We start from the raw sequence: 12,775 nt of genomic DNA, 5'->3' as shown, positions 1-12,775 counted from the left end.
GCTGTGGTACGGCCCCAAAATTCTCTCGTCTAAATTAGGCGACACCAAATTACATGCCACCTCCACCGTCCGCCTGCCCTTGGACACTTCGCTACCCCTCAGATGTCGTCTCTTGTCAACTACTCAACCAAGCGAGGAGAAGGAGGACAAGGTTTTGACTGCGGTGGTTACTGACCAAAAATAGGTAACGACCAAGCGACAACAGTAACAGCAGCAGCTGGCGATGTTGACGATGTTTGGCCAGGATCCAGCCCGAGCGCAGAACAGGTAGAACTGTTTGCCAAGGTTTGTAGGGAGGTGTAAGGATGTAATTAGCACCTCAATTAGCCATTGGAGCCATGTGGAACACCGTGTCCAATAAAATTTCTCATATAAAAAGTGTGTATATAGTGCTGGACGATTTTGGTATGGTATGTAACTAGGTGCTAGTTCAAGTATCAATATTTTCTTGTCAAATTGTGCAATGTTTACTTCATATGTTGACAGTTGGTTTGTTCTATTTTCTGGCTGGTTATCAGATTTTAATTACGATGCAACCATACGTGCCTGTGTATAGTTTCTTCTTCTATTGTGGCACCCAGGGCGATACTTGTGCTCTCAGATGAAAATATCGATATTCTAGAGCAAGCGTTGTAATATCCAAAACGATAGATTGTATGCTAAAAACATCAACGAAGTAACAGATAACCAAAGTAACATCCCGCGGAATTCAAAATGCGGCTAGAGTTTGATGGTTTGGGAGGGTTATTTGCAAGCGCGTAGAATAACCCTTATTTTTTTATTAAAATCCAAATTGAAAAAATTGAAAAAGGGCAAAAACAAACCAATGTATTACAAAACAGATGTTGTAGGGAAAGCTACTGGAAGCGCTGCTTGGAATGATTATAGGGAGACGAAATTTATGTGTTTCAGCAAGATGGAACGCCCTCGGAGGAGCGACACTTTTGGTGCAAAACTGGTGTTTCTTGCCTTAACCAGCTTTACTTCTAAACTGTAGTAGAAACGAGCTAGTAGCTTCGATGTCGAGAGTTTCGGTTCCACCAAAAACTAATCGCTTAGCTATTTTTACTCTTTCTCTGCTGGCTTTTACGCTTGCTCGCTGGATGAGGCATCTTCCTGACGTCCACCTGGCATCGGGGATATCGCGCACCGATCGAGATCGATCGGGGCTTCGCTCTAGCGCGATGCGCCTCTGCGCGTCACCAACTTAACTATCGCTCTCCTGCTTCTGCACTGCGCTGGTTGTCCCCGCGGGGAAACGGAGAGGAAACGAAAACGAGAAAGAGAGAGAGAGAGCGATGAAGAGCGAGTGGTTGGACCCTCTCTCTCTCTCTCTCTCTCTCTCTCTCTCTCTCTCTCTTTATATCTCTCTCGCCCTCCCTTCCCATGGCTCGCAATGGCTCGCAGCCTCCGAAGCTCTGGCTTCTCTCTAAGGCTCGAGCCCGCTGGCCTGGCCACGCGACCAAGCGCGCACGGCTCGCGACGCAGACGGAAAAAGGGTAGAAATACGGGCGTCCAGTTTAGCGAAGCATTCATTTACCAGCCGCCACCGTTAGCGACAACCGAAAGACAAGCAATCAACCCGATCGGATCGATCGATCGCTCGCTCGCTCGCTCGCTCACTCGCTGGCGCTGCGCCTGAAATCCAGTTCCTCCCAGGACAGGATAGCTGTGTTCTTTTGCGAGAATCAAGGATCGAGAACGGGGCGTGCAAGCGAGTAAGTGCGTGAGTGCTGGTTGTGATTCTGTGCGTGCATGCGTGTGCGTTTGTGTGTTATCTCGAGTGAAGAAGGTCATAAGGGTGCACACTATACAGGGAGTGTGTGCTTTCTTGCTCGGGGTGCACGAGGGGATGGTGGCAGCCACTACCAACTCACCACACCAACAGGGGCAAACTCACCACGGTGGCCACCATGCAACACTCCGTTTGGGGTACGCCGATCGCAACCCAATACCCCGCCCCAACCGATTCCGATTCGATCGGAAGCCTCGGCCGAAAGCCCAAAGGGAAGGCGATAGGTAGGGGAGTCTCGGCCCAACCTTGACCAGCCTTCTTGCTCCACATACCCTCTCCCTCGGGGTGTCGGAAAAGGGGAGAGAAAAGGGGAGGGGGGGGGGGTGTGGAAAATCGAAACAGAGAGTGAAAGGCTTCCGAGCGACCGATCGACCGAACCCGGGTGGTGGCTCGCTGGCGCTCGGCCATTTCTGCTCGGCCTCCACCTCCCACCAAGGGTGCCTGCGTGCGTGTGTGCATCGTGGTGGTAGGCACACTCTTCGGCTCTTCGGATTCGCGCTGGAGGAGATGGAGGAGATAGCTGCTGGTTAGCAGCACCGCTGTGCTGCAATAGGGGAAGGGATCGATCGGGCGCGCTGGCGCTGGCCCTGATCGGTGGAGCAGGCGCGCGCCCGGGTGCGAGCGCGCGCTTGCGCGCGCTTGTGTATGGTGCGCAGCGGCGCGTTCGCGCCAAGCAAAACACCAGCCATCGGTTGGTGCAGCCAGCATTTGAGTGTTTGGAGCTGTTAGAGCCACTTGCCACAGTCCACCGACAGCCGGGCGCAGTCAGACGCCACGCAGCCACCAGCTTATCCGGTCAACCAGTGCGCTCTCGTCGACACCAGACCGAGCCGAGCCAGAGCCGAGCCACAGAGCCTAGTTGGTAAAGAGTGTTTGACAACATTCGCTATTCGTTTGTCCGTTGTTTCCTGCTTGTTTTTTTTTGTTTCTTCCGGGAAGCAGGGTGTTTGTTCCTCCGGGAGGGTGGTTTACACTCCCAGCAGTTTTGAGGGGGTGTTTTTGGGGCAGTCAATCGCAGCCAAGCTTCTAGTCGAACCCGTACTGATTACATCCTTTTTGTCTCTCTCTCTCTCTCTCTCTCTCTCTCTCTCTCTCTCTCTTTCTATCTATCTTTCTATCTATCTGTTTATTCTTTCCGTTTCTTTCTTCATCCCCCACCCGCTTCAACCCGCTGCATGTCATCGACACGTACGACGAACGGATAAGCAGACATTAACGCAGTAGTCCTTAGCAGTAGCAGCAGCATCCTCCAATCAATCGGCCAACACGCGTATAACCGACAGCAGTAGCAGCAACAATAGTAGCAGAAGAAGCATGAAGCCATTCCGCAGCTGGAGTAGCGCCACGGTCGCGTTGGCCGCCATCGTCCTGTGTGCAGGGTTAGCGGTGGCCGCACCGGGTGTACGCGTCAAGCGAGGTGAAGCAGAGACCGGGGAAGTGGTCGGAACGTCAGCCGATACCGCCGTCAACCCGCTCACAAACGAGGTTAGTGTTTATTGGCTAGCGCGCGCAGCCCTTCATCATCACCCTTTCCCCCCCCCCCCCCACTCCACCCTTCTTATTAGGCTTTGCGCATTTTTGTTTTCGTGTGACTGTGTGTGTTGTGTGTGTGTGTTTGATAGTGACTGGCGATCAAATCAATTCCGTGATTAAATCCTCGACACCTCGCGCGAATACGGCCCCCCGGGAGGCCTCATTGCTTATGCGGCCAGTATCGCCCCAGCACAGTACATCATCTTCTTCATCATCATCGCAGCCGTTAGCTCGTGGTACTTGGCATGCGGCATACAGTGCAATCCTCCCCCCTCCCCCCTCTGTCGGAGGGGGAGGTTTGGTGGCCTTTCCACGTGGCCTCTCGTGGCCATTGCTACCGCCGAACCGATCTTGCCTCTCTCGATCTTTTTCGCGGGCCTGCCTAAGTAGGACAGATCAGTCATAAGCTCACCTCGAGGCCCAACGGATGGTGGGGGGGTTTGTTGGAGTTGATGTTGCCTGCCCGAGGTAGCCGATGTTCGGCCGTTGGTCGTTGCCCAATTTCGCCGAACCGGTTTGATCGGCGCTGGCGATGCTGTTGACACCCGGTGCACGCGTCTGCATACCTTGCTACCCCTTAAACCCCTCGAAAGATTGTGGAATGGGTTGTTCTCGAACGGCACAGCAGTAGCAGCAGCAGGCTATTAGAACCGGGCCACGGCTACCGCCGATCGATTGATTGTTTAAGTCAGTTTTCCATCGAGTGCACCCCGATTGCTCCATTTTGGGCTCAACGCCACCCCCGGGGTATGGGGAGAGAGGCCAACGCCTGCGATTGCAGCCTTGCAGCGTTTGCGTCACCGGCTGCGGCGACGGCGATGGTGCACTTCGAGCGCTGTGCTTGTGCCTTTTACGCGTTTGCCGCGCTCGTACGCCCCCTGCTGCTGCTGCTGCTCAGGGAGGTGAGTGTTTTGCATGTTTTATGCGAAATCACCCCTTCCCGCTGCTTCTCCTTCTCCTCCTCCTCCTCCGGATTTTGCACCTTCGATCGAGTACCTTGGCTCGGACACTCGGATCCCTTTCATTCTGGTTCGCGCGCTGTTGCGCTGATTGGTTAACTCTACCTTTCGGTTCAACTATTTCTCTCACCCTTGCTCTCTCTCCCTCTCTATCTTTCTCTCTCTCTCTCTCTCTCTCTCTCTCTCACTCTTGCTCTCTTTTCTGCGTGCAAACACGCTCCCTCGATTCATCGGTGACCTCGATGGCCAGGACGAAAGTGAACCAAGTAAAACCGTGACCGAACCGCGGGCTTCAGCACCGTTACGCCTTTCGCGCTTGTGCCGCCGCCTCCACGGATGGAGTCCATGCCACCGGAGACGTTTTAAACGCATACTGGCCAGCCGGGTTGGGGCCAGCTGTCGCGTATGTGTCGCGAACATACAAATCCTTCAATGCAAGATGTTTCAACCTCATGCATCACAGGGACAATCGGAAGATCTTGATCTTGCGAGTACCTGCAGCAGCAGCAGCAACGCTCGCAACGCACGATGAACACCAAAGGCTCAAGGGGGGGGGGGGGGGGGGCGCAAAGAGAGCGCAGTTAAAACCGAAGGGCGACGCACATACGCATGTCTACCAAAACTGGGTGATCCACAATCGGAATAGCCCGATGAGATGTGGCTCTCTCTGACGCGACGTGAACCACGCCACCCACCCCGCCGCCGACGTGCAAGAGGGTACGAGCGAACGAGGGTTGTTACCTGAGCAGTGGACGGGGCGGGCAGGACACGGTCGATCACGATTCGTAAGTTGAAGGTCGCCCGACGCGAGGCTACGATTAACCGAAATTGAGGCCGCGGCCGCTGAACTCATCCCCAAGCACCACCACCCCCGATGAGAGAGGTGCGAGCGAGCGTGACGCGTTGCTACACCCGCTGCCGGCTCACCGTTGTGTACGTTATCTGCGTTTGCGTAACGTTACGGGCGTTAAATAACGCCCAGTGATTGCAGGATCTGGTTTTTTTTTTTAGTTTTTTGGGGCAAACCAGCTCATCTTGTGTATAATGCTCCCCCCCCCTCCCCCCGCTCACCCAACAACCCCTGGAGACCGATGAACCGGATGGCATGGCTAGGAAAAGCAACCTTCCGCCGGAGCCATTTTTTTCGAGTAAGACAGTTTCTACACACAGCCAAAATTTGGCGGCTAAAGTCAAAATTGTCGGCAAAAGTCAAAAGCTCCATATAAAAAAAATAATGGTGTGTGTAGGGACGCTTGAAAAGAAGAACTTCAGAAAAACTACAGAATCATCGCGAAATAACTTTAACACACCTGCAAACAGCTTTTTTTAAAATGTAATATGCTTTAAGCTGATCGGCAGACACATAATGCTGCGCTCCAGTGTAGGCCGTACCGTAGATGTAGATTTGTCTCCATCTGCCATTATTTTTTCCAAAATGTTGGAAAAATGAAGTTCTCTTTTTTTGACTTTAGCCGCCAAATTTTGGCTGTGTGTAGAAACTGTCTAAGGAGACAAAATTGCATCCCCCTTTCAACCCCCTGCTGGCTGCAATTATCCACAACAGCAGCAGAAGGATGGCTTTCCGTTTTCGGAAAATATTTTCGTATACCTCTGCTCGCGTGTATATGTGTGTGTTGGCTTTTGTGGGAGCGGGTTCAACGATTGAATGACGCAAAAGAACCGGGCAGAGTTGTGGGATATAGAATCGATTGCGCACGGGAGTCAAGTGCACCACAGCAACACGTGCCCTAGCTCCCCAGCCTTCATCAACACCAAAACACACATTTATTGAGCAAGCGTTGTGCGAGGCGGGGCAATTTTGAGGGTTTTTGTTTTTGCCTTTTTGGCAGGATAGGGGAGAGGGGCAACGAAGTGTGCGCACAATCTCATCGGACGGCGTGCGTTACGTTACGTCGATGGGATTCGTTTGTCCATCCGTTCATGTTTTGTGTTCGCGATTATACAATCGAAATGGGGCTGCCGATGGCCGGTGTTCACCTTCTTCGAGCAGGAAGAGACCCCGAGCCACACTCGAGAGAGAGAGAGAGAGCGAGAGAGAGGCCTCAAGGTGATGCGACGCACATTTAACCGTTAACGACGCAACCCTCTTGGAGACAGGTGGTCTGTAACGGGGTGGTTTGGGTTGAAGAGGGTGCTATAAAGCGAGGTGGCAGCACGTCCAGCTCCATCCATCTGCCAGTCTATTAGCATTCGCTCATCTCAACACTCTCATCATTCGGCAACACTCAATGTGCGAGCGACGTAACCGCAGTGCTAGCTGTGAGAGCAAATGAGAGAACGAGATAACAAGAGAGAGAGAGAGAGAGAGAGAGAGAGAGAGAGAGAGAGAGAAATGCGCTATGTGTCTCAGGACGATGCCGTAATCCGTAATCGAGATCACTGGAGCTTCTTCTTTATTCCGCATAGGGAGAAGAGACGAAACGAGGTAAAAAAAACAAACAAACCACCCTCCATCCTTCCTTCCTACCACCTCTTTGCACGCGTTATCGAGATTCGCTTTTCGCGATTTGCTTTTCGAGGCTCACTTTCTCTCACTAGCACAGCTTGCTCGCTTGCTCGCTCGCATCGCTTTCACTTCACGCCAAACGCGGTTACTGTTACTGCTGGTGCTGATGGGGCTGCTGTTGATGATGATGATGATGTAGACAGATCGCTAAGAGGCACAAACGCGGTCACGCACGCAAGCATTGCCAGTATTTATGCAACATCTCGTTCCGGGGAGCGAACCGCGTGCGCTCTTTCTCTCTCTCTCTCTCTCTCTCTCTCTCTCTCTCTCTCTGTCTCTCTTTTTCTTTCTCGATCTTGACATACATCGCGAATCTCGCGCGCGCGTTCCTGATCCCTGGCTTCGTTCTTGGCCGGGCCCGGTTTTTCCCCCGTCCCTTGCCACTATCCCGTTAGTGTACTTACTCTGTATTATTTGCGCGTTTCTTCCTTTCTCTTTCTCTGGCTCCCTGTCTGGCGGCGGATCCACAGGATGCGGTAATCATCGGAGACGACCTTGACCGTGACAAGCGAAAAGTGCCGGATCCGAAGTACGAGACCAAGAATGCCATCCTGGGTTTCGTGTTTGGAGTGAGTACCCCTTCCCCTTCCCCAGTTATTAATCCCCCAAATTCGGCAAAACCATAATCAAGTCCCTACCAATGCGACCAACCACTAATCAAGGCTAAGCCGCCCCTTTTTGGCGCCATTTTGTTTTCAACTGTTTTGCCACTAACCCGCTACTAAACTGCGCCTTAGCCTAAGTTTTGTCTAATCTTAATAATCTCGCTACTACCACAAGGGTGGTGGAGGTGTTGATTGATTGATGAATGATCCGTTGTTATCCGGCGGTGACGGTCACTCACAACCCGGTGCCAGGCACCGTCACTCCTTCTGCTCTTTCTTCTTTTTTTTTCTTCTTTTTTTCTTCTTAACATTGGAACCGGTGCTTGTTGTTGCTAGCGTTTTTGTTGTGCGGGGTGAGCCATTAAAAATTGAGAGCGAGATCGAGACCCTCCGAGATTCGATTCGCCGCCAGCTAATGAGCGGTGCAGACTGATGTAGGCTGCTCTCATTTCGCTACGGCTCATTCACGCACGATGACCTTGGCACGCACCTGTCGACACCGAACGCGTTAGTTAGTTTTTTTTTTCTTTCTTCCTTTCGTTTGGGTCTCGCTCTTTCCGATCCGAGCAGTAGCTCTGGTCTGGCTCTGAAGGGTGGAACTAACGCTCCAAGAGAGTCCGAGAGGCCGCTTATTGTACGACCGCGATGCTAGAAAAGCAGCAGACAACAGCAAACAAACAGCAAACGAGGGAACACCCCGGCCGTTCGTCGCTTAAAGTCTTTCGAATGGAATTCGCTGCTCCACAGACCGTTGCATTCTATCGCATCGCGGCTCTGTTGTTGTATTTTCATTTTCTCCCTTTTCGCGATTATTTTTCACTATTTCCTTTTCCTTCTGATGGCCACCGGGCCACCGGTTTCGCCTTCGTGGTTGCGCTGAAAAGCAAAAAAAAAAAACAAAACGTCGCGAGCTGCTAAAGTGCCCCTCGTTCTAGTTCTAGTGTTAGTGGCGAGGGGCTGCTGCCGATAAAACCGGATTAGTTGCCCCCGGGGATTACAGCACGCAATGGTACTGTGCCGTGTAACCGGATCACACTGGATTCGGAAAGACGGTGATGGCGGCCTTCACCAGTCGGTCAGCAGTTGGTTGGAATTTGACTTCGAGTTTTTGTTTTTTTTGTTTTGTTGACGAAGGCCAGCCTCGGCGCCCCAAAACGCCTTCTCCGGTGGTCCTTTGGAGGTGACCTTCGCTCGCACACCCTCCATGCACCCTACCAGCCACCGTCTTTTTCCATTTTAGAACCACACTTCGAGAGCCGCTGTTGCTCTTCTGAATAGGGGGGGGGGGGGGGGGGGAGGTAAACAGCCAGCCGCTCTCTTTCTCTTTCTCTTTCTCTCTCTCTCTCTCTCTCTCTCTCTCTCTCTCTCTAACAAACACCACCTTGTTGTTACCGTTCTGCACTGTACTCAGCTTCCGCTTGGTCCACCTTTGTTTGGTTATTCTGGTTTCTGGTTTCTCTCGGAGTTGCACTCGTCACCCACCACCACCAGCAGCAGCATCCATCACCCGTCACCTCGACCAACTCGACTAATTCCAAACTCTCTCTCTCTCTCTCTCTCTCTCTCTCTCTCTCACCCCTCTTCCTCCATCCATTCCCATCCCATCCTTCCCAACCCATTCTTGACTACCCTTGGCAACTCTTTCCTGTCACAAACAAACATACAAACAAAAAACGCTTTTTCGATACCGAATGGCCATCTGCGGCAACTGACGCCTGTCCTACCAATCAATGGCGTAACAACAACAACATCCACAGAAAATCAACTCATTCATCGACGCAAAGACGCGCTTCATCGACAAGCTGGACCACGCCAACATCGAGAAGAACAAGCAGCACCACATCGAACCACCGAAGCCAGTGCCGGACTTCCAGTCGTTGATCTCGTCCGTCATCACGCCCAAGGTGCAGTTCATCACGTCGAAGATCGGCTCGCTGAGCGGTAGCTTCCTCGGCGGTTCGTCCGGCGGTGGCCACAGTGACGACGGTGACGGTCACGGTAGCGGGGGTAGCGGTGCGCCCGCGCTCGGCAACATAGTCTCGTCGCTGCTGAAGCTGTCCGGTCCGATCCTGTCCGGCTCGTCCGGTGGCGGTGGCCACGGTGGCTCCAACACGGTCTCGCTCGGCGATCACGACGATGACGACGAGTAGAGCGGGCCCACCATCCCACATCCCCTTCCCACACTCCTCGGGTATCTAGATAGATAGGGAGGTACATGGCGCAGTTCATCGCAGCATTCACCCTCGCCCTCCATTGTCATCATCTCCATCACCCCCCCTAAGCGTCGATCAACCGCCGGAAGCAGCAACCGGAGCAAGCGGACCCATAAGGATCATCAACAAACCCGCAACCACAAGCAACCAATACAAATTGCAAAGAGGGCGAGAGAGAGAGAGGAGGAGAAGGAGGAGAGCGAGAGAAAGAGAGAGTAGGAAGCCACCACACATTAGTGGCGTGCTCGTGACGTCACAAGGGGGTGGTGCAACACCGCTGGTGTAATGCCTCTTATTTATGTTGATTAATAATCGTAGCCACCTACCATACCTGCGCCCCCTTCAACACCTTAGCTTCTACAAGCCCCGCATCTAAAGGCCACGTAAATCCTGGGACACCTGGGACGTCTCGAGGGTGGCCCGCCTGTTTGGGGGTGTGGGGAGGGAATTCGAAAACGGGACCCATTCTTCGGGTACTAGCCAGACGAGCCAGCAATCAGTCACAGATGCCTCTATCTTTCTCGTTTTCTATTTCTCTCTCTCTCTCCCCCCCTTTCTCTCTCTTTCCCTCTCTTTCTCTGTCTCACACACTTTCTGTCTCTTCTGATCTAAGAAATCCCTGTCAGCAGAAGCAGGGCTTCGATGTAACTCCTCAACTGCACTCTGTTATCCCTTCCAGTTACTCATTTCCTCTTCATAGTTTTCCCTCCGATAAGGCGTTTTTGGGACTCCTTACGAATCCTGGTTCTACTGCCTTGGCCGCTTCCAGCATGCGAAGAGAAGAAGTCAATCTCTCTCTCTCTCTCTCTCTCTCTCTCTCTCTCTCTCTCTCTCCCTCTTTCTCCCTCTTTCTCTCTCTCTCTCTCTCTCTCTCTCCGTCTTTCTCTCTCTATCTTTCTCATTTTCTCTCTTCCTCAAACCTTTAGTGGAGGTAAACAGATAACAGCAGTACGCGTCACTTTCAACCGACTCTATCCGCGTACCCTTCTTCACCCCAATATTCACACCTACCCCCCGCCCCCAACCACCCCTTCTCCTCGGTGTAGCATTTGTAGGTTGGGCGCTTTCTTCGCTCTTTTGCTGGTTTTGTTTTGTTTTGTTTTTCTGTTTGTTTTCTTTTGATTAGTTGAATCCGGCCTCCAATAGTGTTTAGCAATTGCATGCGCCATGCTGAATGGCAGGGTGCGGAAGGGCCGGGGGAGCATGTAGGGAGTATAATTTAGAATGAATGGATGAGGGAGAGAGAGAGATAGAGAGAGAGAAAGAGCAAAAAGTAGGGTTGAGTGCGAAACAAATCAAATGGTAAAATGAAAGAATGTTAGTAAATCATACACACGTACATACGTAAACTCACACTAAAAAAATTATAAAAAATAATGGAAGGAAAAAAGGTGAAAGTAGAGCTTACACTAGCTCAGATGCCTGTTTGTGTGTTTGTGTGCGCGCGTATGTGTGTAGATAGCTGGTGGTGTGCTACGATCTAGCAAACCAGCCGAGCTTGAACGCTTGGTAGCTGCACATGCTCACCCACACCCACTCGCACACACACACACATGCTTACACACGCTCTTAGCATTCGTAACTCTTATAACGAAATGTAAATAATGGAATTAATAAATGGAGAAAAAACCTTATTCACAATAACCCCTCTCGTCGATGCCTTCACTCTGTATGTATGCGTGTTTATGCGTGTCCGATGGCCACTGTAAATAGGTATGTTCTGGCTCCGTTTTTAGACTGTTCACTGTTGTTGCTGACTAACGCATGCATTTTGGGGTGGGTGGGCGCCTTGAGTGGGTCCTTGAGTCCTGGGTTTGATCGCACGATCTCTCAATCGATTGGTTTAGATCCTGATATTATCTGCTCTCTCTTTCTCTCTCTCTCTCTCTCTCTCTCTCTCTCTCTCTCTCTCGCTGTTTTCCTGTGTGTCACGCATGTGTAGGCTAGCAAACAGTCGGCCCAGGCGGTCAAGGACGCGATCCATCCGACACGGGCTCCCATTCTGGTGACGACCGACGACACGCCGGATTTCGATCGGCAGAAGGTGTCACTCCAGGTACCGGACGCACTGTTCGGTAGCTCGTTCACGCTCGTCACCAACCTATCCGGCCGCTTCGGGGACCTCATCATGGTACCACCCTTACTCATGCCTCACTCTACTCCTCCTTCTTCCCCTGTCCTAATCGTTTCGTTCCGTTCCGATTCGCAGAGCACCGCTCGTCGGACTGGCGAGTTCTTTTGGGTGTTTCAACCGCTGTTCGGCAAGCATCTGACGATCGAGATACCGACCACGACGACCACAACGACGACGCCGCGTACCACCACCACCACGACGACCCGGACGACAACACCAGCCGCCGGCGAGACACCGCTCCTGCTGGACCTGCTGTCTACCGCCACCGATGCGAACGAGATTTAGGTCCCCCTGGGCGTGTGCCCCATATTTATTGCACCATCTACATCACCAGCGAACTCACAAACCGTCAAAACTCAGGCATATCGAGCGCACGTGTTCTTTCTTTTCTTTTGTGTTATCCTTAAGCTGGCTAGGAGGTAATGGAACAAACAAGCGAGCGGGAAGTAAGATAGTGTAGCGCACCTATATACGATAGTAAACTGGCTTTACTGGCTAACTAAACGCAAACCCTGAATGTCAAGAATGCTGCTTTCGATAAACCCGCAATGCCCGCTCGAAGTAAATACGCCCGAAGCTATGCAATGGAAACTATGTATCCTCGGCAACGCAGCATCCACAAAAATTGGCACAACGAAAAACCACGAACTGGAAAATCATCCCTCGAAGTCCCTCGAAGGTAGCAAAAAGGGACATTTTGCCTTCGAGAGACTTCATTCCATTCACTTGTGCACTTGACGCCACCGTTCCCCCTCCGGTCATGGTCATCCTTTACTTGCTGGCTTGTTGAACAAAAAAAGCAAACAACTTTCACGGCAAAGCATGTTCCGAGCTTGGACGTGCATGCACGGGTCTGCATTTCAAAAGTAACCGAGTTCTGACAATGTTGCCCAAGATCGTCATGTTATGTGATTTCCTAGCCTCGACACTGGACTGGACTGGACACAGTTTTGCAGTGAACTGGCTCCTCAAGGTGTCCTTGATAACTTTTTTCAAGCATTCCCGTTTT

At 51.9% G+C, this 12,775-nt stretch overlaps 1 protein-coding gene across 4 annotated transcripts; it reads left to right on the top strand.

The window, feature by feature from the left end:
* Positions 1-1,523: 1,523 nt before the first annotated feature.
* On the top strand, positions 1,524-12,775 carry LOC126571102 (uncharacterized). 4 transcript variants are annotated; one of them, XM_050229380.1, is made up of 5 exons: positions 1,524-1,718; positions 3,005-3,280; positions 7,285-7,383; positions 11,575-11,763; positions 11,842-12,774. In XM_050229380.1, the coding sequence occupies exons 2-5, from the start codon at positions 3,110-3,112 to the stop codon at positions 12,049-12,051; spliced, it is 669 nt and encodes a 222-aa protein (XP_050085337.1). In that variant the 5' UTR covers positions 1,524-1,718; positions 3,005-3,109; the 3' UTR covers positions 12,052-12,774. The 4 variants fall into 4 exon arrangements, with proteins under 4 accessions (XP_050085337.1, XP_050085346.1, XP_050085330.1 ...); XM_050229389.1 differs by lacking the exon at positions 1,524-1,718 and adding an exon at positions 2,491-2,653 and having other exon boundaries at positions 11,842-12,775; XM_050229373.1 differs by lacking the exon at positions 1,524-1,718 and adding an exon at positions 2,493-2,657 and having other exon boundaries at positions 11,842-12,773.

The sequence above is a fragment of the Anopheles aquasalis genome, chromosome X, assembly GCF_943734665.1.
Source record: "Anopheles aquasalis chromosome X, idAnoAquaMG_Q_19, whole genome shotgun sequence".
In the NCBI taxonomy this organism is placed as follows: Eukaryota; Metazoa; Arthropoda; class Insecta; order Diptera; family Culicidae; genus Anopheles; species Anopheles aquasalis.
The sequence above is the reverse complement of the archived record's forward strand: the minus strand, read 5'-3'. Positions and strand labels throughout refer to the sequence as shown.

Coding starts and splice junctions, on each gene's coding strand:
- LOC126571102 (XM_050229389.1), top strand. CDS start 3,110: ATGAAGCCATTCCGCAGCTGGAGTAGCGCCACGGTCGCGTTGGCCGCC. Junction 3,281..7,284: donor TCAACCCGCTCACAAACGAG/GTTAGTGTTTAT, acceptor GCGGATCCACAG/GATGCGGTAATCATCGGAGA. Junction 11,764..11,841: donor GCTTCGGGGACCTCATCATG/GTACCACCCTTA, acceptor TCCGATTCGCAG/AGCACCGCTCGTCGGACTGG.